General features: G+C 38.6%; 1 protein-coding gene across 2 annotated transcripts in view; it reads right to left on the bottom strand.

The window, feature by feature from the left end:
* cntnap2a (contactin associated protein 2a) overlaps positions 1–24,950 on the bottom strand; it is a 266,864-nt gene that overhangs the window by 6,590 nt on the left and 235,324 nt on the right. For both annotated transcript variants that reach the window (XM_055037488.1, XM_055037489.1), the window contains exons 20-23: positions 24,451–24,687; positions 20,582–20,815; positions 20,365–20,498; positions 8,472–8,565 (exon numbers count right to left, since the gene is read on the bottom strand). In XM_055037488.1, the coding sequence (XP_054893463.1) occupies positions 8,472–8,565; positions 20,365–20,498; positions 20,582–20,815; positions 24,451–24,687 (699 nt within the window). The remainder of the gene's footprint in view (positions 1–8,471; positions 8,566–20,364; positions 20,499–20,581; positions 20,816–24,450; positions 24,688–24,950) is intronic.

Here is a 24,950-nt window from a genome sequence, read left to right as displayed (position 1 = left end):
CAGGACCCAAGAAATTCTTACTAGAGAAACTAGATTGTATCTCTACTCCAATGTACACCAATGGAAAACGGAAAAAACAAGCCTGCTAGAACTTTAAAGATGTAATGACAAAACAATTATGCAATCAAATCCAAAAACAAGGGGATAAAGTGATTCCAGTCAGATTATTTCATTGTTGCTACTTCTGTGTCTCTCTTTGATCATCTGGACTCTAGATTTATCCAGATCCCTTTGTATGACTCAGCATTAAGAGGTTGACTCATTCCACATAGCTGCTCAGAAAAATAGATTCTGTTATTTTTTTCAAACCCTACTGTTCACATTTTTAGGTAGAAACTTGAAATAAAGGGAAAATATCTCCTGACTGGAGATAGTATACTACTTTAAAGTTTGCATTAGCAGCTTTAAACCACAGTGACATTTGAAGAAATTCTTGGACATTTATTCAAAAGCATCTTAAATTGTTTCATAAGAGCTTCTTGGTAAGAAACAATGGATATTGGCAACAAATGATCAGTATTGGCACAAGAAAAACTGATTACAGTTCAATCCAGTGCATTGAAAATTGAAAGGTGTGCATGTATTTATCCATACGTTTGCATTACATGAGGCCATTGAAGCAAAAATCTAACATGCTTAAATGTCTTGTTTCTTTTCATTAATCTTTTGCCTTGTCCCGGCACTCAGCACACAAATCTATGAACACTTACAAGTGATTTAACACTGTACGATGCAGTAACCACAAACTGATCTCTTATTTGCAAAGCTTGGCTATAGCTGGTGTTAGCAGTGTCTACACTAATCAATAAAACATGGGCAAAAACACAAAGCAAACAGCTCTTCCACACGCAATCATCATAATTTGCAGACAGAATGGACTGCTTCATTTGGCCGGGAATGAAAAGAAGTATCATGTTTGATTTATAGATGCTTCGTTCTTGTGTGACCATATATCACTCTGTTAATCCATCTCGACCAAACAGACATTAATACACGACAAAAGCATCATTGAAAAGAGCCGACTGCACCCTCGGACGGTGAGTCAGTTGCATGAATAATTCAAAAAAGGAGGTGCAGAAAGAAACACAATTGGAAGTTATGGGGTGTTAGTGGGTGTGTGTGTGTGTGCATGTGTGTGTGTGTGTGTGTGTGTGTGTGTGTGTGTGTGTGTGTAAGTTGGATGAATGAAACAGGGGAAGGAGAAGTGACAAGCAGAACTGGCTTAGAGGGTGGGTGTGGCTCCAAGGTTCAGAAGGAAAGAGCATTATAAGAGGAAAGGTGGGTGGAAAACAAAGCAGAGAAAGTGTGAAGGACAAAAGAGTTGGACAGAAACAGTAAGGAGAGAGGGGGATCAAACAGTTCCCATGGCAACAAATAGAAGCTGATTGAGGGGTGGACGAGGGAGAGAAGACATTGTTGCTGGTGTGAGGTAATGAAAGCGTGATGCGTTTAGAGGTGCGTGCAAAGAATATCAATGTGGGTCCATCCGCCACGCCCTCCAGAAGAAAGGCAAATCTGGATCATGCACAAGCAGATGTTCTACTGAGAGATGCAGAGAAGAGAAGCATCTTTACTGTTTAATAAACAGAAGGAAAAAGAGGAAAATGGATAGAAATAAGATTAAATAAGATTAAATAAACGGTTTAGGATCATTTGCTGTCTTCAAACATTTAAAAGTGGAAAAAAAATCATGAATTAGCAAACAATTATTAAAGAGAGTTCTTTATGTTTTGCAGTTGTTGAAATTGTCCTAATTGCAGCATTAGGACAACAATGTAACTTTTTAGCTTTAGATGTTAAGCCACATGAAAACAAAGCTGTCTTTGGTCTGAATTAAGCTAAAGCTACACAACTGATTAAAGATTGCTTAGAAAAGCATGATGTGATGATTGAAGAGGTTCGACCTCAAACACAGCAAATATACCTGCGGTTTTCCCCACTGAACCAGAGAGAACACACCCACAGGCATTCACACACAGGTATGCTCTTCAGCGCCACCTCCAGCATCCTCCTTGACCAGGATGTTAATCTTGTTCACATGCCAAGCCAATTAAAAACCAACATGGACACGTTGACATTGTCACACTGTCTGCGATGGCTCTTTTCAGATCAGACTCTCACACACACCTACACAAGTGGTTGCAGGGAACTCACACAGACACATACATTCCCATAATCCTGTTTATCTAGCAAGTAAACCGGTAAAAAAAAAAGGAAAGAAAAACATTCCCACCCATGAGTATAAGAATGTGCCAAAAGAGGACGGGATGAAACTGCTTCAGTTATAAATTCAAGGTTCAGTTCTCACTGAGATGACTCAGTGACCTGCCGCAACCTTGGCACACACATGCAAACACAGCAACACAAACAGAGGACACACAGGCATGCATTCACCTCAGTTACCTACACAGACTTGTGTCTGTGAAGAGTTTGTGCACCAAACCTTCTCTTCTTCTTTCAGATGTTCTCTCTCTCTGTTGTGTGGCTCATGTGAAAACAGCAACACACTGACAAGCATCTCCTTCTCTCACTGTGTTTTTTCTTTTTTTTGCCTCCTTCTATCCCTCCCTTTTCTCTGCAGTGCAGTCCCACCCCCACTCCCAGACGCTGGCTGGAGAAAACCCGGATCCAGGATCCGAAGTGGCCCGGATCAGGATTCCCCAATCCGAGATTCAACTCGTGACTTTTAGTAATGACGTCATTCTTTCAAGACATAGAGACGTACACACAAAACAGCCCTCTGGGCACAAAGGACAGACTGATTTTACCAACGGAATCAAGCTGCTAATCGGACACAGAAAAGAAAAGGAAATTTGTGATATCAGCTTGATCTAACACCAGAGCTTTAACTGGAGTCAGGATGTTGTGTGGCTGTCAATGCAAAGGTCACAATACAAAACGGAGACAGTCAAAGGCTACTCTGGAGGAAGGGAATTGATTGGACTTAATCGTCACATGCTATTCAAAAGAAAGGGAAACATAATCAATTTGAGTCTAAACACTGAGGGAGTGAATCTAATGTGCACATGGACAGACCTGAACAAATTCATATACTAGTCCTGCTCCATACTGTTGAAAAGAACAACATTTTTATAAACCTGCATTATGAACAGGTTAATGGCAAGGTTTCAGCTGTTCAGGTAGTTGAGCACTTTTCAAACAACTGCTGCATAAGAGGTTTGATTTCTGCACTTCAACAGTCCAGGAAGTATTTGAGCAAAATATCTGAGAATTATTTTGTTGACTGGCTAAAAGCCTCTGACGCTGTTTTTATCATCTTGTGACAAAATGCAACATTTAAATCCTGTTATTGACTGACTGTGAGGCTGCAGCAGATCTCTGTCAGTGAGAGACATTTCACACTATATAAAATTCTGTTAAATATTTTACATTTTATGTTTATGTCTCCTGTTTTAACTCAGTTAGAGTTAAAAATATTTGTTTACAATATCTATCTGCTGCCATCGGTAGCATTGCTAGCTAGCCTGTGCATTCAAGGCAGGCTCTACTGTGGGTGGAGAAGTTTTAGTACAGAGGAGAGCAGAGGGAAGGCGTGAGCAGCGCTTGCATGAGCATGATTGAGAGTGGCTATGGTTTGGTTGTTTCTGACTGAGCAGTGTAATCCTGCAAATGACTGTAGAGCCTCAGTGAAGACGCAGAGCAGCTACATATTTTTCCTTACAATTGATTTGTCTCATATTACTGCACATAGTGGCAGTATTAACAAATATGTAAAAACATGCTTTTATAAAAATTACATACTGCAGCTTTATGGTTTATCTTAACCTTATTTTTATTTTACACAGCATTTCTTTTTCCACATAACCTAATCTTTAAATATAGATATTAACATTAAGACTGTCATAGATGTACAGCCTTCACATTCTATTGTGTTAAAACTGTGACTCAAAAATGTATACAATTCAGACACATTACAAAGAGCCTAAATAACAAAGTTGTTGCATAATATTAGGGATATTGAAATTGGCGACTTGATTGTAAAAAATGGATAGTTATGTGATTCATATTAATGAGTTTTCATTGTTGTCAGAAGTAAATTGCATGAGGTAAATATTCTGATTGTATGAGCGCTAATAGCTACTGTATATAGTGTATATAAAGAACACTTTCTATTAAGTTATCTTGGCTCCCTAATAGACCTGAAGTAAAGTACAGTAAGGATGATCAAATAAATATCAAAGATTTGAACAGTCTCTAAATAAAAGCGCTGCATTTAGCTCTTCGAAACATTATTCACAGAGAGGTACTTCAACCTCAAACTAGCACGTCTGCATATGTTTTTCTTTAGCGGTATCTATAGAAAGGAAAAAATATGTGAAAATAAAACAGCAAAATTTAATTTTAGTGTGGTGCTGATGTACAGTACATGCCATTTACCCTGAGGGCTATAGTCGTCTGTCTCTAATGATGCTTTTCCTTCGGTTCGTTTCTGCTTTGAATTTATTCCGTCTATCCGATACACACTGAAAGAGAGAGACCCACCGGATTTACAGCGCAGAGCACAGGAATGTGATTCTGGCTGCGGCATGACTCATCTCACTCATCTATTCCAGGTGGGTGCAGAGATCTGCATTGGACCAATATCAATCCACAGACCACATATAGATCTACCACATAAAATTACTCATACCCCTCAAACTTTTTCACATATTTCCCATCACAGCCACAATATCCAGGGCATTTTAATGATCAGTCAATAATTGTAAAGCATAAAGTCAAAAACGTTTTTCAATAATTAAAAAAATAATAAAATTACTGAAAACCTGGTAATTTTCAGCATAAGAACAACTGTTTTGTGAAAGTATTAGAGCATCATGCAGACAAAGGAACACAGCATACAGGTGAGGAATAAAGCTACAGAGAGGTTATCGTTGAGTTGGGTCATGAAGCACTATTCCAGGCTTCGGGTGGTTTATCTTCCATTAGGAGAATTATCCTAATAATACAACTAATGATAAAAAAGGACAGCTTAGATCTGAAAAGAGATCCCAACATCAGCTCTCAAAAGCAGCCTTTTTGCAAGATTTCAATTTTCCCCTGATTCAACTAATCTTAATCAAGTGGATAATTTGCTACCAATCATATGCAGAAGTTGATGACATGTTGAAGAGGTAATTTAGATATGGAAATATTTACAATATGTAGGACCCCTGGCTTTTGTAGACTGGAGATAGCTGTCCCTGGTTTGAATTCAGGTAGCAGAATGAACCTTCTCAACAGGGAATCATTGGCAAGATTTAAAAATAACAACATTGTTCACAGATACTTTCCATCCAATCTGCTTGAGCTTAAGGCATTTGGCAAAGAAGTATTAGCAAAATCTTTTGCATCGATGATAAAGAAATGCTGCAAAAAACCGAAGATGGTACTCTACCTCCAGCCTGGTACCCTGATCCTAAAGTGGCCCTTTAAGCAAGGCTTCAAAACAAAAACTATCATGTTTCATGTTGTCTGTACTTGCCTTTGGCTCCAGTCATAAAGGTTAGTTGAATAATTTTATTTATGCATTAATTGTGCAAAAACAGACCAAGACAGAGGAGAGACGGTTCCTCCCTGACACCAAGGTTCAACATCAGATAGGGAGGAAAGGATGAAATTACCCTCATGTGCACATAAACACTAGCAGTTTACTGTTACAGAATATTCACTACGATAAAGTTACAAAAGCAAATCGTTCATGGAATAATGATCTCAAGTTTGGCAAAGTTATCATTAGAAAACAATTCTTCGATTCTTACTCTTACTTTGCCCAAAGGTCTTCTGCAAAGGTAAAGTGTGCTTGATTTCTGAAAGTAAATGGACAAAATAAATATTTATCTTTATTCAACCAAATTGGTTTCTCTGTTTGACCTACAATTATATTAACAATTTTCCCTTGGGGATCAATACATTCTATTCTATTCTATTCTATTCTATTCTATTCTATTCTATTCTATTATATTCTTTTCTATTCTATTCTATTTATTTCTACATAAAATTTCAAAGGTAGTTCAATTCACTCTGGGAACAAGCACAACTCTTGTGTAACTATTGAGCTATGCCTGGGTTCAATGCTGTAAACATAAAATCACTGTTCTGCAACTGCTCAGCTGTTTCCTGCTTGTTTTTTTCTTTTCAGATTCTTTTGCACGTTTCTTGACCTTGGTCAAGGAAATAGATACAACTATTCAATTAAGAGCTCAAACACAACTGAAAAGAACATGGTTCGGAAAAAAACAAACAAACAAAAAAAAGACTGAATACATTGAAGTGGAACAATTACAGAAGCACTCACATAGTAAAGATTATGAATAGAAATCTGCAGTCAAAGGTGATATTATGAACAGATAGGAGAATGAGAGCCATAAATCTTTTCACACTTTAGGTTTACAAAGGTGAAAGGACTAATGTAAACTGTACTAAAATCTTATACATCATTAAATGAGCTTTCAGTTGATCACATCCAAGAATGACTGAGATGAGAATAAATGCATCTTGAAAGAAGGAAAATCCAACACTTGATCAACAGAAATGTTAGAAATGCTCTTATTACAGCAGTTGAACAATGAATAAATAAGCAATTCTTAATCATAGGGCTTTTTTTTTATTGCAGCCCACAAAGCTATAATCCACAGGTGTTCAGGAGGGTTTTATGGATAATTACTATTAGACGGAAAATCGCTGTGCTGAACAGTTGATGACCTGAGAATGGTTCATTGTTCATTAATGATAACGAAGGCTTTGGGTATTGGTGCACACCTCTGACTCTCAGTCATCTTATGTGAAATGCTCCATTGTTATTGAAGCCAGCTTATCCCATCCTGCAATCAGACTGCAAAAAGGGAAGGCGGAGATGTCACAATGATCAAAGTGTGTGTGCAGCGTACCAAGCACAGGGTCTCTCTCTGAAACAGAGAACCTGATAGCTGAACTGTCTGACAGCCTCTCTTGTCTTTGTGGTTCAGACGCAGAAATGGAACAGATCCGATGAGACACAGAAATACAAGCTTTTGTCCTTGTGGCTCTCCTCTTCTGTCTTTCTCATGACAACATTTCCTTTTCCACCATCATACCCTTAATATTATCCTTCTGGTTTTCTTTCTATATTTAGAGTTATTTTTCAGGATGTAGATTATATTGATATTTAGAGTTATATCTTACAAAGTAGACAAATATCTTCATGCTGCTTTGAGATGAAGGGTTACCTTGGTTTTGTTTTCCTTCATAGCACAGATGTGGTGTTGATATGGGGTAATGGGAGTATGATGGAGGGATTATGGGAGATACCTCGCTAACTAGCTAGCTCTACTTATCCTTGTAGAGAAAGTGATTTGCTGCATTGTCTGGAGACATGTACTTGGAAAGAGAGCAATATACATACATAAACTTGTAATAATATTAACAGCAAAGAGATTTGAATTACCCATTAATTTATGGTACCTTTTAACTTTCAACAAGAAAGTTTTTTCTTGAGAATAAACAAAGGCGGTTTCTTGGCCCTCGAGAAACTTTGTGAAACATATGGAGATTTCTCATAGTTTTTTTTTTTTTTTTTTACAGGAACAGGCCGCCCAGGAACAGGCCCTAAACACCAGAGCAATAGAGGCCCAGATCTACCACACCAGACAAGACCCAAGGTGTAGGTTGTGCAAGGAGGCCCCTGAGACAGTCCAGCACATCACAGCAGGGTGCAAGATACTGGCAGGGAAAGCGTACATGGAACGACATAACCAAGTGGAAGGCATAGTGTACAGAAACATCTGTGCAGAATATAGACTGGAAACCCCGAGATCAAAGTGGGAAACACCCCCAAAGGTGGTGGAGAACGCCAGAGCTAAGATCCTGTGGGACTTCCAGATCCAAACAGACAAAATGGTAATGGCGAACCAACCAGACATTGTCGTAGTGGATAAACAACAGAGGAAAGCCGTTGTAGATGTCGCAATACCAAGTGATTGCAGCATCAGGAAAAAGGAGCACGAGAAACTGGAGAAATACCAGGGCCTCAGGGAAGAACTGGAGAGGGCCTGGAAGGTGAAGACCACAGTGGTGCCTGTGGTCATCGGGGCCCTCGGGCAGTAACCCCCAAACTGGAGCAATGACTACAACAGATCCCAGGAACAACATCAGACATCTCAGTCCAGAAATGTGCAGTCCTTGGCACAGCCAAGATACTGCAGGACCCTCAAGCTCCCAGGCCTCTGGTAGAGGACCCGAGCTCAGAGGATAAGAACCACCCGCGGTGGGTGAGAAGGGAATTTTTTAAAAATATTATTATGCAGTGTAACCCATATAATTTTTGTTGATTCAGTGAAAATCTGCACTGGGGATTTCATGATTGATTGTGACAACTCATAAGTGACTATTCACAAGAGTAATATTCCTTCAGCTTTCTGGACAGTTGAAAATAAAACATGTTAACGACTACTAGTTTTACAAACAAAACAAGTTTGAAGTGGCAAGCTACTCACCATAGATTTTTCCTAAGAACAGCGTCTTAACCAGGTCGAATTGAATGTCTGAGGCATCTGGAAGTTTGTAGTTCACAGTTGGGTAATGATCCAGCTGGAATGAGAAGGAGACACAACGAGCAGCAAGTGAGAAATTAGAGTCAAAAACATTTTTCAGAAAGTCTGAAAGGGACCCCCACAAAAACCTGCATCAACACATTAAGGAGAGCACAATCAAACCCCCAAATGATCAAAAGATGGTTAATGTGGGGGACTGAACTGAAAACGAGGACTATACACAGCTCAACAGCTCCCTCCTGTGGCTTCCAGATGTCAATACATATAGTTAAACGTTATGGGAAAATATAGATATTGCAAGGATTTTAGTCCACAATTTAACATTCATTTAGATATCATTCACGGTGTATTTTTGTCCTCTAAAAAATACCACCAAACTTTTGTGGTATCGTTTTTTCTTCTCTTCTTGTTCTTCTCTGAACTTCCTGGAAATACAAACCATTCAAACCTCAATTGAGATATAAAATAGCTCACATCAGACACATCTAAGCAAGACTTTGCATTCTTGTCCTCAATTGTCAGAATAGAGCAAAACCACAATAGAATAAATGATCACATGGAAACCCTGATATCGAAAAGTTTTCCTCCCCCTCGGATGTTTATACTTCTATTGCTTTTGCAAAACAACCATTATCAATATAATTTGTCTTTTATTGACAACAGTCAAATACTTTTTTGTCAAGAAAGTAACATTTTGTTGATCATGATTGATTTGAAAAAGCAACAAAAAGGTAAAACATCCAAGGGGGTGAATACTTTCCCTAGGCGCTGCATAAATGTAGATCTGAGTGTAAATGATGACTCTATGTGAGCTGATGTTTGTAATGTCATGGACCTGATTACAGAGAAACCCAAACATAATATGAGTAATTAAAAATGCAAAGTGAGAGTTCAACAGTCATCTGTGTTACATAAAACGGGAGAACTAAAGTATTTTAAAAAAGATTTTGTGCTGAGAGGCGTTCTCTCCCTCCTCCTCAAAGTCTCCCAGAGATGCTCTTGTTAGTTTTACCTCAAAGGACTTCAAACTCCAGAGCAAATGATTCACGTTTTCTCAATTAAACATTTAAGAGACGGCTTGTCCCCCAGGACACTGATATCATGCAAGGGATCAGTTTCCATCAGGACAACAGATTCATGATGAAATAAAGATAATCACTTACATCGATTTTTAGTCAACCATGCCAGGAAGGGAATATATACAATCAGACCTTGCCAGAAAGATGCCTTGGTTTCATTCCAAGGCTGTCAAATAGTGCTGTTTCATCAATACCTGTGCCATGCACAAAGTGTTTTTTTTTACTGCCTGTTGGCTGACACTGATGGGGCGTTTAGACACAAACAGCAAATGCTCTTAAGAAAGGATATCGGTTGGGAAATGAAAAGAGTCCTTTACTGTGTATGTGAGATCCCCATGGTCCTGATCAAAGAGCAGTCTGACAACGTGCTGGAATGATGAAGACAATTAATACTGAGTGCCTAACAAGGGGTTAAGCAATGAATTAAATAACCATAAAACAAAATCTCAATTAAACGTGTTTTACAATCTGCAAGTTTAATGGCATACTATATGTTGGTTCTGTTCACAGTTGAAATAAAAGAAACGGTACTCTTCATACTGGTGTACACATGTACATGCGGCCTTAGAATTAATGTAATGGTGTTATGTTTCTTCATACGTCACAAATGATTGCGCATAAGAACATACGGGAGATAACGCTAAACTTAAAGCTTTTCTCTGAGCAGGGTAGAAAACAAGCAGCCTGTTTAGAAAGTACTCCATCTATAGAAATGCGAGAACAGCAAGAGTGATGGAGGGGGGGAATACACGGCTTTAATATCCCTGCAACGTAATTAACTTGTTATTGCTGTACCAATGAAGTTTCTAATTAGCTTGAAGGCTGCAGCTGGTGCTATTGATGAGAATAATTTCAGCCCCTCAAATTGGTTTCTCTGCATCCAGAAAATAAAAGATCCTATTTCCCCTCTTTCTTTTTTCCACTCACAGGAGGACTGTATCTGAGCTGACAGAGAGAGCAACGCAACAGGCAAAGCCAAGAGGAGAACAATGACTTTTGCTACAGTGTGTTTTACTGGAAATGTCTTCTGTTAAAAGTAGTGAAACGCTCTGGCTTCCTGCTGGACCTGAGCAGATCTGGACCGCCACTAAAAGACTACGATTCATGTTCGTGTGTTTACAAGTTTGAATCGGTGGGCTGGTCCCGCACAGAAAATTCTCACCCACAGCTCTTCAGACTATTTTCTTTCTCAGGCACAAATGAGAGTAAAAATAAGCACATTCACACATACACGCACACACACGTACTCACGGCCTATCCTAATTTGATTCCTTCCAAAAGCCTGGTCTCCGCGGAGCACTGTGTGGGTTTTGTTTTCCACCGTGACTGGAGGGTGGGATAATGGGGCACAATTAAATTGCGCTCAGCTTATTTACTTTTATCTGAGAAAACAAATTGGCTGCACAAGCTGGGAGGGCGGTTTGAATCTTGAAACCTCACAGAAAGGTCCATAGAGGAAGGCAGCCAGAAGAAACCCCATTTCACTGAACTCTGTCTATAACAGCCTCAATTACTGGGATCTCTTCCTTTCACCGCACCATTTAGAGAACGCACTTCTCTCCTTTAATGCCTCTTATATTGTATTGGGCTTACGTAAGCAAACTAATATGGTGTTAGACAAGGAGAAAATTACAAGGGGGGTTGGGAATCTATTTCACTATGCGCTTAAAAAAAATTAATTGAGTGTTTGTGCTGGATATATTCAAACTAATGCATCTAAAGTATTTTGCGTTTCTGACACCTCTCATTTCACCAGCTTTATCTGGGAGATAAACATAATCCCATCACACATGTCATGGCAAACAAATAAGAGCAAAGAAATGCAAAGCATCCCCCTTTAACCTTGAATAAATAGTTGAACATCATTATCAGTTAAACTGCCGCATTACTGTCTTGCTCCATTGGTGTTGCACTCATTCACTCAGCTCATCTATTGACAGTAACTGGAGATGAGAGGAGGAAACTCTCGGATGAGATGTCTGTTGCCCGAAGGCGTTTCTCACTTTCATCTCGGAGATGGGTAGATGGGGGCTCATTTTAATCTCATCTTGGTGGGCCTTTGATAGAGAACTAACCCGATGAGACCTCGCAGGCTGCTTAAAAACCAAACACTGCCTTCTTTTGCTTCTCTCTGTGGGAATATTTCGGCAGGTACTCACACATTTCCACATGCCTGACATACAGTGAATATTAGGCTCGCCTGAAGTCTGGATGATTTAATTATTTAAATGCATTGTAATATTGTGCAAAATGGACACGTTACTTTAAGCCACTGGTCAGACTTATACAAAATCAATCAAACTTCCATTAGATATAGGTTATCTATCACCTAAAAAAGTAACATATTGTCAGGTTTATGTTTTGGTTTTGCTGTTTTGTTTTAATAAGGATAAAAACCAAGTTTTTTTGCCCTTGAGGAAATCACATAGGGCATAACTTTGCCTTTAATGTTTGTTATACTTGCAAAACCAAAAACAAATGGAATTTGTGTTTTGTTATGGTGTCATTTACCAATAGCAATGCAGCCCCAAAACAATTATCTTAATGAGATAAAGAGAATGAGAAGCACTCATTAAACAGTTTGCACCCACAACTTCTGCTGCGTTTGTTTTTTCAGACCGACCTTGGGGCTGCTCAGTGAGTTCTCACTAGATACTGAAGAGAGAATGAACTACAAGCTGACGTTCTTTTGAGTACATCCATCAATATTTCTCATATCTCATATCTTCCTCAAATATTTCTACTTATATTGTATGCAGCTACAGCAAGGAATTTCAGCCATACGTGAGAGTTTCAGGAAAAGTCGGCTAAAAGTACCACAAATGACAGAAGTTTGTCAAAATATCCTGAGTGTCTCACACTACTGTTGTGAAAATTGATAGGCAGTGCTACCATTACTGTCAACAACAGGGTGAAGAAAAACAAAATAAAATCCTTTTTCCAGTCAGTAAGAGATGCACTACTTGAGCATGTTGATATAGTGTAGGTAAAGACATGATAATGCAATGCCGCTACAGTGCGCATTTTTTTTAAAGGTAAAACAATAGGATTGCAACATTAACTCATATTACGAGTGGCACAAAAAACAATTAAATGGAAAAATGGCAAAACTATAAAAAGTATGGTTTTAAAAAAACTCCTGCAGAGGGAATCCCCAATTCTGCACCAAGCTGTGTTTAAATGTCAGGTTTGATTTGTTTATAAATCCCTGGGTAGCATCTTACCATCATTTTTCATTGGAGAATTTCTCATCTTAAATACTGAGTTTTTTTTGTTTTTACTGTTCTTTGATTTTGCATTCAAGGAGGCACATGTTTACTTTTTCTCTGTTTTGTTTCTTTGGTGTTGTGAACCTCAATAGTTACTTTTCAACTGTCTAAAAAAAATTGTCTTCTGAACTGCAGAGAAGTGACAACTTTCTAGCCTGAAGTTAGGAGTCGGCTGTTTCCTTTATTAAAAAATCTATTTGGTCTCCAGGCTCTTTACAAATCAACTCTATAATGTATTTTACTCATAGCTCTACCCTTCACTCGTAAAAGCAAATCAGAGTGTCAGAGTGATAGAGCAGTAATTGGCAAATATCTATTATTACATGCAGCTACTAAATGCCTCAGGACTAATGTTGAGTACTATTATAGATAGGATGTAATATACAGATTCTTTAAAAATCAAAGCTCAAAACAGTCATAAAACATAAAAATTCAGTCAATATATGGGAAGAAGAGACGTGGTGAAGGATGATAACAATGGATATGATGATGTGGCGAGCTTAGTAGAAAAACTTTGTCATTTTTTGTTAGTTTTTTGCTCAATATACAGTAAATAATTTTATTGTTTCCTTAGGGTGGAAATAAAAATACTGGGACTGGAGTTGAAATTGTACATACACAGTGAAAGAGTTTTTGAACCCAAAAATATAACCACTACTGCAGAGCCGTGCTCTGATGAGTTACATGGGATTACTTTGCCACAATCGTTTTCAGTGAGCCTCAAATTGCAGCACAGCACACACCATCAGGTCCTATAAACATTTTATTGGCTGGTGTGGTAATGAGTAAAGTATTACAGATTATCTAACAATTAGACCAAATGAACATAAGACTCTTGGCACAATGGAAGAATTTATGTGGCTAATGTGTTTTGATCATTTTAAACTCATTTCTTTGCAGAGGAGAGCAAGCTTGTCTTCAAGTTTTCTTAAATTTCTCTGTGGTAAACAATAGAAGGGAAAAAATGATGGCAGTCTTGTTGGCTGTAAAAGCACAAATGCTACTTAAGATAAGCCAACTCATCACCAAAAAAGGAGACTTATTTATTGCTGTTATTTTTGGTAATGCAGCCGTATTGTTAGACATGATATTATAATTTGCATATATTTACTTTATGAACCTTAAGCGGAGCGTTTATAGATGGTTATATGGCACCAATGGTAGAATACACTATAAGCTGTTTTTATGAGCACAACATTAGTTTGGAAACAACCCAAATTATAGTTTGCTATCACAATATGGCACATTTTGATGACTGTTATTTTTCTTTTGGGTAAAGATAAACAATAAGACAATTGCTTGTGTGTACTCTCTACTAGGACTGAATGAATGAATGGATTTTCATGTTGGTAATTTCTTAGCAGCGAAACCAGTTGTGACAGCAGAAGAAATCTTTTTTGTAATTTATAGTCTGTCGTTAGATTAGACTGCAAACTAAGCCATACTGTTCATGGTTAAGTGTCCGTGGTTGTCGTTCAAATATTTAGTTGTCTGAAAGAAACATCTAAAAGAAGCCTTGTTTGAAAATCTATGCTTTAAGGGTTTTTTTTAATTAATTTTTTTTCTGAAAACACTATAAAATCAGTGTTCCCATATAGATAAATCATAACATAAGTTAAAGATGCCATATGTTAGAAGTAAGAAGCAAGAGAAAAGATCAGACTGTAGCTTTGCTCCTATGTACCTGCAAACTCTGCAATACACAACGGAAACAAAGTGCAGAAACTCACCATAAACTTTGAGTGTCCATGATCTGTGAAATGGCCTTTGTGTTATTAATGTGGGTTTAGGCATACTTATAGTTGAGGATGAGTCAACACAATGGCAGAAATATGGTAATAACAGCCTGAAGCAGTCCTGTTAGACAATGCAGCAGTAACTCAACTAATGCCTTTGAGGAGAAACACTCCTGTGCTTATTTGCATGAAGTAGTAAAGGTCTACACTAAAAAAAAAAAAGAAAGTTTAAGTGGAAAATTGATTATCTTTTCAGCATTTTGCTGCTTAAAATACCTGCAGCACAATTAATAAGTTACTGTATGAACTTCAAGCTTTCAAGCTTAACAAGAGGCACTTTTTTTTTTTTTTTGCACTGTAATGGGTCTGGGTAAAATGCTGTAAAAATGGTGCTCTGCTCCATAAGAATGTACTTGTGATGTTGTGTTTATTGGAAGAAAACAAATTTAGTCTCTTACATTTCTGACAGTGGATTAGTAAAAGTATGGGTCACAGTCAGAGCGTTTGCAGATCAAACAGGATCTCACTGTAGCAGAAGTATCTGTTGTTGTCTGTTTACACATTGCGAAGTGCCCTGAGGCAGCAAAACAAGGAGAAGTTTTACCCATCAAAGCGATCACTGTTTAGTGAACCTCCCGGCTTTACTTTTAACACCATATCTATAAATTTAATCTATGTTTTTTTTTTCCCTCCATGCCTTACTCCCTACAGTTACTTTGATAATCACTTTGTTTTTCTTAAAACTAAATTACCACATCAAGCCCTGCGGTGCTCATCCTAACTCTTAACACTGTGCAAAACCTGCACACGGAACACGAAACACTGGAATATTTTAGCAAGCGTTATCCCCTGTTGAATTGATATTCAAAAACACAGATCAAGTCCTAGGCTGTGAGAATCATCAATAATCAGTAATCAACAGTTTCAAGAGATAACGTCATAAAAGAATATGAACGCATCTAATCTGCTTAACTAGATATGAGAAAAACACGCTTATTTTTTAATTTAATTTTCTTTGTTTTTTTTCTCCTGCTGCACAATGTGACTGTAAGCAATGAGCTGTAGAGAAGGCTTGATTAATAATAGTTACCAGAAATATATTATTTCAAAAGAATTTATCATAATTCAGATTTTAATTTTCTTACTAATTAAAGAAAATGATTCTTATTTTTCTCTTAAGAACAAAATAAATTATTATGTAGCATATGTTTAGAAAAAAACTCAGAAGTGTCAATTTTCTGTGCAACAAAACATTCAACGAATATAGAGGAAGTGTTAATATCCTTTGTGGAAGTATTTACCTAAGACTCAGTTCTGCATATAATTGGCAATCAGATTTTTTTGTGCAGTCTGTACAACTGTGTTTTTGAACAGCAGCAGTTGTTCAAGACGTAAGTTTCTGGCCAGTAATGCACCATGTTTTCTTTTGGGATCAACTAGTTAGTAGAAAATATTGTGACGAGCTCTAACTGTGTTAGTCAGAGCTCGTCAGTGGGTCTGAAACCACCGTTTCATTATTTGCTACTTCCTCTAGTTCTGAACAGAGAAATGCTGGGGGATGCTTCAGCTTTTTGTTACAGATGAAACCATCTGCTGCTGGAGATTTCCCTGCAGTAGACTGGATCTGTCGTGCCATGGGGAGTTGGTCGGTACACACATGTCGATGGGACTATCACTAACTTGCTAATGTTGATACAGTGAATATTAGTTTACGCCTTCTTCCCTGATGGGGAACAGTAGCTTTAAAGTCCACTTTAAACTTCAGAGTGTCAGTTTTGAACATGGTTACATTGGTTGTACTAGGCCTTTGTAGTCTCTGCTCTGTAGTTGAAGGTTTTTTTAATTGGTTTTTATGTTTGTCTGCCTCACAGAAAAAAATACCTCTGAACAACGGTTTTGCCTTTCCCTTTTCTCACAATGTACTTGCCATGTTAATGGAGTTTTAAGCTTCCAGAAGCAGCTCACTCTTTAGATTTTCAGCCATGGTCTTTTAGGAGAACGTGTATAAACAAGGGGAGGGTGTGTCTGTGTGTGTGTATGCAGGGAGGTTGTGTCAATTTGAAGGTATAAAAGGTTCAGCTTGTCTCAATTTTGAAGACAAGAAGAATCCAAAACAATTTGCAAAAATGCATTAATCAAAAATATTGATTATTTCTGAAAACCCTAGTTAAGAGTACAAATTTAAAGTGATAACACCAAAGTAAGGTAGCACCAAGAGTAAATTTAAAGGTAATGTCCCACTGTACAGCTGATCATTATATTTATTTAATAAGTAAATATTTGTATGGAAAAATTCTGAATACAATTTGAACTTACAGGCTGCTCTTTAATATTGCAAGCTTGAGCAGTAACATAAAGGTACCTCGTGCTTAGGGCTTTCTCAGAGAGATCTCTAGAGTCTACTATTTCAATTAAGAAAAGAAGACTGGAAGCTTGGGCTGGAGAACTCCCCGTTTCTATAAATAAAGTCCCACCAAGATCCCTTCTCGGGAAAGCCTATTTATCTAAAAAAAAACGTCATCCTCATGAGCAACAAGTTGGCCACTGGATCTTTTGTAGGAACTTGAAACAAAAGCAGTATAAAATGCACACATCTGAGGACAAGTACAAAAGCCTGTGTACAGACTTGAAAGTTTGCCTGCTCTCAATAAAGCAATACAGCACTGTCTTCTTCCACGGCCTTGGTATTTCTGTAAGTCAGGCATCCTGCAAAGATCACAACAAGGGCACAGCATGGAATCCCGAAATTGGCGAACAGACATCCAAAGGAGTAGCGATGGACCACCCAGAAAAAAGCCTGCAGCTTGTCAAATGATTAGTTCATGTCAGAAACCTACAGAGCAGTTCCCAGGACAAAGAAGTAGTGAGAGTACAGTCTCCTGCAGTGATCCTGTGCTGCTGTCCACCCACTCATCTCTTCAGTCAGCTAACTGATGACTGTGGTCTGTTTGTAAAGCAGTCAGTGATGCAGGAGGTTGGGGAAACTTTTTCATTTTTTTTTATGGAGCTGCTTGCAGACAGCAGAGCAGGTTAAAACTAAAGTTAGAAATGTTGGCGGAATCAAGGAAACTGTTCCCCCCAGAGTTGTGTGCATTTGTCCAGATGAGATTGCATTGTATTTGCATCATGGCGTAACTTAGGAGGAATACTCCCCGTCAAATTGGTGTAGTGCATAGGTGTCAAACTCCAGTCCTGGAGGGCCATTGCCCAACAACTTTTAGATGTGCTTCTGCTGCACCACACCTGAATATAATAATTAGCTCATTAGCAACGCTCTGGAGAACTTATCTACACAAGAAGGAGGTAATTAAGCCATTTCCTTCCAGTGTTTTGTACCTGTGGCACAACTAAAAGCTGCAGGACAGTGGCCCTTGAGGACTAGAGTTTGACACCTCTGGTGTAGTGGAACAAGAGTCTTGTAGCACATCAAACAACAAAAATTATGCAAGTTATAACATATGCAATCCAGGCAGCATTAAAGTTTAACATATGTTTACTCAAAACGTGAACACCAGAAGTGGGACAAAGTCATTCTTTTGCAAGTCACAACAGTCAAGTCTTTCCACCCAAGACTCTAGTTAAGTCCCAAGTAAAGACAGGACTGAAATTCCCTTAACAATGTGGTTCAGAGTAATGCTGCATAGTATCCTCCCCAAATTTGTTTTTTGTTTCAACTTTACGAACACCCCTTTAGCAGCACTGGATGACAGAACAACTCCCCTAAACCACTGGAGTCTATGCTGCCAAAGTAAGAAGGAAAAGCAGGTAGACAGATGGATGCGGCATGCATGATCCAGTAACAGGAGGAGGTAATTGTGGGAATTAGCAGGGGGTGCACAGTGGGCAGGAAAGTGTGCCTGGCACAGTTCCGGCATTGCACGGCAGGCAAGTTCACATTTTAACCTACTATCTGTTTGATGTAAGATATCAAGTCTTTTCAAGCCTTGGGGGGATTCAATTCGAAGTGAAGTCATGAGTCTTTAGTGTAAGAGTTCAGAAAAGGAAACAGGAAAAAAAAGATGATGATGTCACCAAAAAGTATCACATTTCTTACTCAACAGAGCACTGACTTCCACACATTTGATCCCAGTACACATGCATTATTCAGAAAAGCAGCACATCAAAAGAGACACATGCACTGCAAAGACATGACAGGACTTGATGACTCACAATTTTTTTTTTATTTCTATGCATTTAGTCCCATTTTAAGATGTGTTTTCCATTACAATAACACACACAAGAGGATAGAAAACAGTGCAATCAAGGCTTTAACAAAAAAGAAAGAGTATCCATGCTAGACCTTTGTGAGGTGATGTAATGCAGTCACTCACTGATGTTCATAACAAAATTTGAAAGAAGTAATGGTTTATACTCTGAAAGCTTACTCTTCTTACATCTGGCATGCTTGAGGGCAAGGGTTTTTGGTTAGATTATTATTAAGCTTTAATTAATCATCTCCACAGAAGTTGTGTGACATTAAACATCTAACATTGTTATATGTCTGTATGTTTTGTTTTGAAACTTGCAAAATGGATAGTTTACAAAGATTGATTTATACGACAAAAAAAAAAAAAATCCTTTTGGGACGACTAAAACTTTAGGCCTCACATTTGTAGTCTGAGGTGGTTAACTCCACCTCAGACTACAAATGAATATCAGAGAAACAATCCATAATTTGGACCTTTGCAACATTATATATTTTTGTATAAAAGAAAACCCAAAACAGATATGGAAATACATAGCACTGACAACCAATGTGAGATTCTTTCAGCAAAGTTTTGCAGGCACAAGGAAGTCAGATTCATTCAAACAATGCAATGTCTCCTTTTGATCACTAGGGGGTGCGTAGTTTCTTGAATATTAGAATGCGACCTGACTAATCTTTGGATAGCCAGGATTTTATACTGAGAATTCAATATATGTGTGAAATATATCATGCAAACAGTTTATTAATATTTAACTAGTGATACATAGGAGTTGCAAACATAGCAGCCCAAATTATCCAAATTCTAAAGAGGTGACAGATACAGTTTAGTTTTCACATGTTTGTCTGTGGTTTTCCTTCATTGCAAGAGACAGACTCTTGAGAAATTATAAAAATGCAATCCAATTCAAAACAAATATGAAATGAATAAATTAAACTACTGCAGGCCAAAATGATCAATAATGGATAGTCATCCTTAAACTGAAGAAAAAACAAGCAACAGTCACTCTATAAAACAGTTGTTAAATTGTCTTGCCCAATCTGCATCAAGCATTGAAACTGCACACAACCAACTATCTCACAGCTAAATTTGAGAAGCACTACAACAGACATATTCCAGAAGTATTCAGCATCTCCTAATGCGCCTCACATCAATGTGCAGTCTTGCATACTTTGAGTACAAATAGTAATGGCTGCAGTTAAAACCCACACAGCAATGTGCCCACATTGAACAAACACAGATCGATACTTTCTCTGTTACTGTGCTTAGGATGCTTCTGAAAGGAGATTAAAAGTGGAAACAGACAAGCTGGGAGGAGAAGGGGACACTCTGGTGCAATGCAAACAATCCATTAAAGTCTTGCTTGTGTTGTGAGATCGCGCAGAAAAATTTTGTTTATTTTTATATTTACATGCAGTGACAGTCTGTGCACCACTCGATTGTATGGATTTCAAGCTAAAGATCCTCCCTGCCTTGCTCTGAGTATTGATTCAAAGCTGCAAGAGCAGGAGAGGGGTTTAGATGTTATGTGTGCGCCGGGACTGTACCTGGATGGAGATGCTTCTGTTCTGACGGGACATGTCAATGTTGTGTGGTTGTCCATTGGCCAGGTTGCGCTGGTCCACATCTATTGCAAACGGCTCCCTCAGACCGCCGAGGTTATACCGGACCTGCAGTGAACCTTAAAGAGACCCGCAGCCACGGCTGAAGTTTTGCAGTTTCAAGGAAGAACCGGCAAACTGCATGTGTGCATGTCAGCCTTACCATTGTTTCTCAACACCACAGCCAGGTAGTCCTGCGTCTTGGAGCTCACATACATGAGAATTGCTGGAGAACTGGATGTGCTAAAACTGAGCGTCACTTCTTCCTTAGTTAAATTCACGTCATTTGGCATCAGCTGTTGCGTCAAGGCTTTTGTGTCTTTACTGGCCCCAGGAACTGGTTCGGGCATGAAGTTGTATTTGACCAGTGTTCCTGCTTCAAAGAAGCCACCAATATCTGGGTGAGAAGAAGGAAAAAAAAAATCATAAAAAATGTAATTATATGCTCAGTTGAGAAAGGCACGCACAGAGGAAATACACATGGGTGCATCTGCATGTGTGCCAGAAAAGCCAGCGAGAAAAAATGAAAAAAAAAAAAAAGTAAGAAAAACACCTTGGATCATAACCAAGCCACAGGGAGCCACTCACTGACTCAGACTTGCAAAGACACAAGCTGGTAAACATAATATTCAGCCAGAGGGGAATAAACACACACATGAATATGGTTGTGTTCCACAGGGGTAGTAAAGTGGGTGTTAAATTGCTGCTCTCCAGTACCTGAAACCAAACAATACACCATTTACCAGTACATTAACGAACCTAATGGCATGCTTTAACCATTCCAGGGGGCTTATTGATTCTCATGATCAAACGTTCAAAAGAAGCAACCTTATTTTCTGTAACCTATATCAGTTATGCTCTTTGTTTGGAGTGTGTGTGTACATTCAATCTGGATCTGCTAAAAACAGAGACAAACACCATCAACTTAAAAAGAAGGCTTGTGGAAAAAACAAACAGAAAAGTGTTTGTTTTTCTTGTTTTTTTTTTGTATTGAATACACTATGACATGTTTGTCTTATCCCTCCTGAACAGAAAATTGCAACTGAACACATTTATATAAATTTTATAAAGCTTCACTGCACCCCTGTCTCCCACCAGACTCAGACTGATAAATTCTTCATGCTACACTACTTAAATTTAATAGAAGCCTTATTAATAGAAAATGGGATGGAAAATGTCTGGAATATTCTTACCGGGGAAACCTTTTCTACATTTAGATAAATTTCAAGGCTGAAAGAGGCCCGTTTAGCAAATTGCTTTGTGTTTGTGACAAACACTGTTTCTAAGTACTCTTATATTCCTTTATATGCCAACCTTTAAGAAAGTTTACTAAAGCTGTTCCAAATTATATCTACAAAATTCACACTATATTTGGTGCCTTGCAGTTTTTAAATGTTTTTACATTTTGTTCCCCTCTCACATTGGTGGTCCGTAACAAGAATACAACATTTCTGTTTATTGATGCTCATGTGGTTTCTTGTCCTGATACATTCTGTTTACCTAACCTAATCTGGAACAAATTTCCAGAAAATCACAAAAATACTACTAAACAAAGACAACTTTATAGAGTAAGTGGAAAACTGATCAATGTATATTTTCTCAACAATTTTGCCAAATACATTTGACCAAATGTAGTGCATCGAAATGCCTCGTTGCTGAAGGGTGCTATACAAATAGTTGACTTGGCATAAGCCAGTTAAAAAGCTGAGTATTTAAAATTTTAAGCACCTTTCAAATCAACATTTTGACCAAATCTGTGGGCAATCAAACCTCCATCTCCACCTAGCTGGAGGAAAAAAAATGTGACTCACTCAAAGCCCAAAGCTTCTGAGGCAACATACAATTTTCTGGCAAAATGAATGAGAAAAGCAAACCAGAGCCACAGCATGTTCTGCGTGATTGTGTGACTGAAGAGGTAATACAGATGTGGGATGCTTGCATTTGTGTATGTACCTTTGCACGCAGACACCCAATGGCCCCCAAGGGCAGAAAAGCAAAAAGAATGGGAGAGTATAATAATAACACCGGAGGGTCCCCTAAGCGCTGTGTAAATATGGATACAATGAAAATGCACTGTGCAATTATGGCTGACTCCAAGCATTTTTCACTCACTGGGAGGATGGGTTAGGGAGGTGGGAAGGGTGATGGTACATTAAAGAGGGACGAAAGGGAAAACTTTGGAAAAGGGCAAAGAAACAATAAGACAAGACAGAATATTGTAAGTGAGAGAAACATAAAAAGAAAGCAGACTGAAACAATTTTGGGGGAAATGGGAAAAATCTAAGGGAACAGATGATGAAGTTAAAGTGACGTGCAAAATAACAAACAGACACAAGGGTGTGCTCTCTCCCTTTCGTCTGCTTCTCTGATGTGTACCCATACACCCCCCACCCCCACTCCACAACCTGCTCAAAGTCACACACACACACACACACACACACATGCATTTACGCATCCACACAAGCCCCTCCCTCTTACACAGACAGTAGGCTAATCTTTATTCTTTAAATCTTGAAATACTTCATTGCTTATGACAGAATTCAAAGGAGGTCTTTTCATGTCTTCTGCTAGCATTATCACTGAACACTGTCATTCTGTCATAGCACATGAGGACACACACACACACACGCACACACAAAGAGAGACAAGCACAACTACCCACAAAAAGATGCACACTGCTTTTCTGTCATCTTGTCACCCCCCTGCCAAGAGCGCAGGGGAAAAACACCATTCAACTTTAGGAAACAAATTAATTCACGTGTCGGAGATCAACTCTCTGACTGGGAGCTAGCAGAACGCCTCTGACAACACTGCTGCTCTTCTCCCCTGAGTACTTTACAAAACCTTGTTCTGGGAAGTAGAACTTTAATAGACTATCTAATGAATCCCTATGAAACAAACATGATGTTTTAGCAATATACAGCAAAGTTGAAGCAGAGCTGCTGTGTGACATTTTCTGTCTGTGATGTTCCAAAACCTAAACACACCCACATTTTTGCAAAAGTAATTTATTATTTCGTTTTTTTTTTTTTTCATTTCCCCCAGTTTGATCTCCCAGGTCTGCCTTTCCATATTCTCAGTATTCAGCAAGCACACCCTGAAGTCAGGGAGAATTGGTAGGTAAGCACAATATCACTGCCAATCGATGGCTTTTATCATAAGCCTAAACACTTTCAACACAGACGGCTGCAAACTGAATAGGAAGTGAGGACAATCACAAAGCGCAGCAAAAATCACAGTAGGGTGTCGGCCAATGAAGCTCAATAAAGCATTAGTACTATAGCAGTAATTCTGGTGCTATTTGACTCTGGCTCTGTGGACTTAAAAAGGGACTGTGAATGATAAAATTCTTCTACAAATGGCTTTGTAGAAGTGGATAAGCTCAGGCTCAGGAATTTTGTGTTTCATTTTAAAATAAAACAACCCTCATGAGTTTGAAAAACTTCCAACAAATGAGAAACCATATAACTCTTGAAATATATTTGTTGTTTTTGAATGGAATAGCTTGAAGATGTACAGAACCTTGTATAAATAGTCCTAGGACATTTTGCTTCAATTTCTAACTTAAGTGTACTTCAGTCAATAGTCTGCACCCACCACAAATAACTCTACAACCCTATCCCATCTCTCTTCACATTAAGATCACAGCAGCACTTTCAACTTCAGACGGCCAGGAAATCTCCAGAACCCTGATAGTATTTCTACCTTCTCCCTTAGAACCTGCACTGACCAAATGGTTCCTATTTTCATTCAGATATTCAATTAGTTACTGAAGCTGCAGGAGGTTCCTTCCTGCTTTAGTGTTCCACCGTCATCCTAGTTTCCGTGAAGTTGTTGCCCAGACGTTTGGGGTGATGAAATTATTTGAGAGACTAGAATTGGATCATCTAAAGGAGAGCACAGGCCTACTACTGGACCACTGCAGTTTGCTTTACCAGACAAACTGCAGTGAGAATACATTTGCAAAGAAACATAAGACACTAGAATACACACTGAGGCTGAAACTGTTACAATGAAAAAAAAAGTCCTTACCTTTGGTGCAGAACGGGCCGTTGAAGGCGGTGGTGGTACAGTCACATAAATACCCATTATACCTCTCCACACACTTTCCTCCATTCCTGCAGTACATCCCAAAGCTGGTACAGTGACCCTGGCAACCAGACATAACCCCTGGCGTGACTTTGGCTCTTTCTTCCAGGTTGAGGGTGATGCCATTCATTCGTAAGGCTCGGATACAACCCAGAAACCCCCGCTGGCCCCCCGCAGCACCTGAGAGGCAATAGAAAGGGATCAGGGAAAGAAATGAAGAGCAGGAATAGTTGACAAATGGGATTCAGGGTTACAGGAGTCATTCTGAATGCAAGAGGCTCTGTTTTAATCAGTTTTAGAAGCGTTAATATGCTAGAGCCTGGAGGAAGCCACTGATGTTATGCTAATCTTTCAAACTGCGACACTGTTCTTGAAACAACCTTCAACTCATTTGATTTTTCACTAATTAGAAAAGCCTAATGAACACGGTTTCTTAATGAACA

Source organism: Poeciliopsis prolifica, unplaced genomic scaffold, assembly GCF_027474105.1.
Source record: "Poeciliopsis prolifica strain line A6 unplaced genomic scaffold, Auburn_PproV2 SCAFFOLD012, whole genome shotgun sequence".
NCBI lineage: Eukaryota > Metazoa > Chordata > Actinopteri > Cyprinodontiformes > Poeciliidae > Poeciliopsis > Poeciliopsis prolifica.
This window is presented reverse-complemented; position numbering and strand designations above follow the sequence as displayed.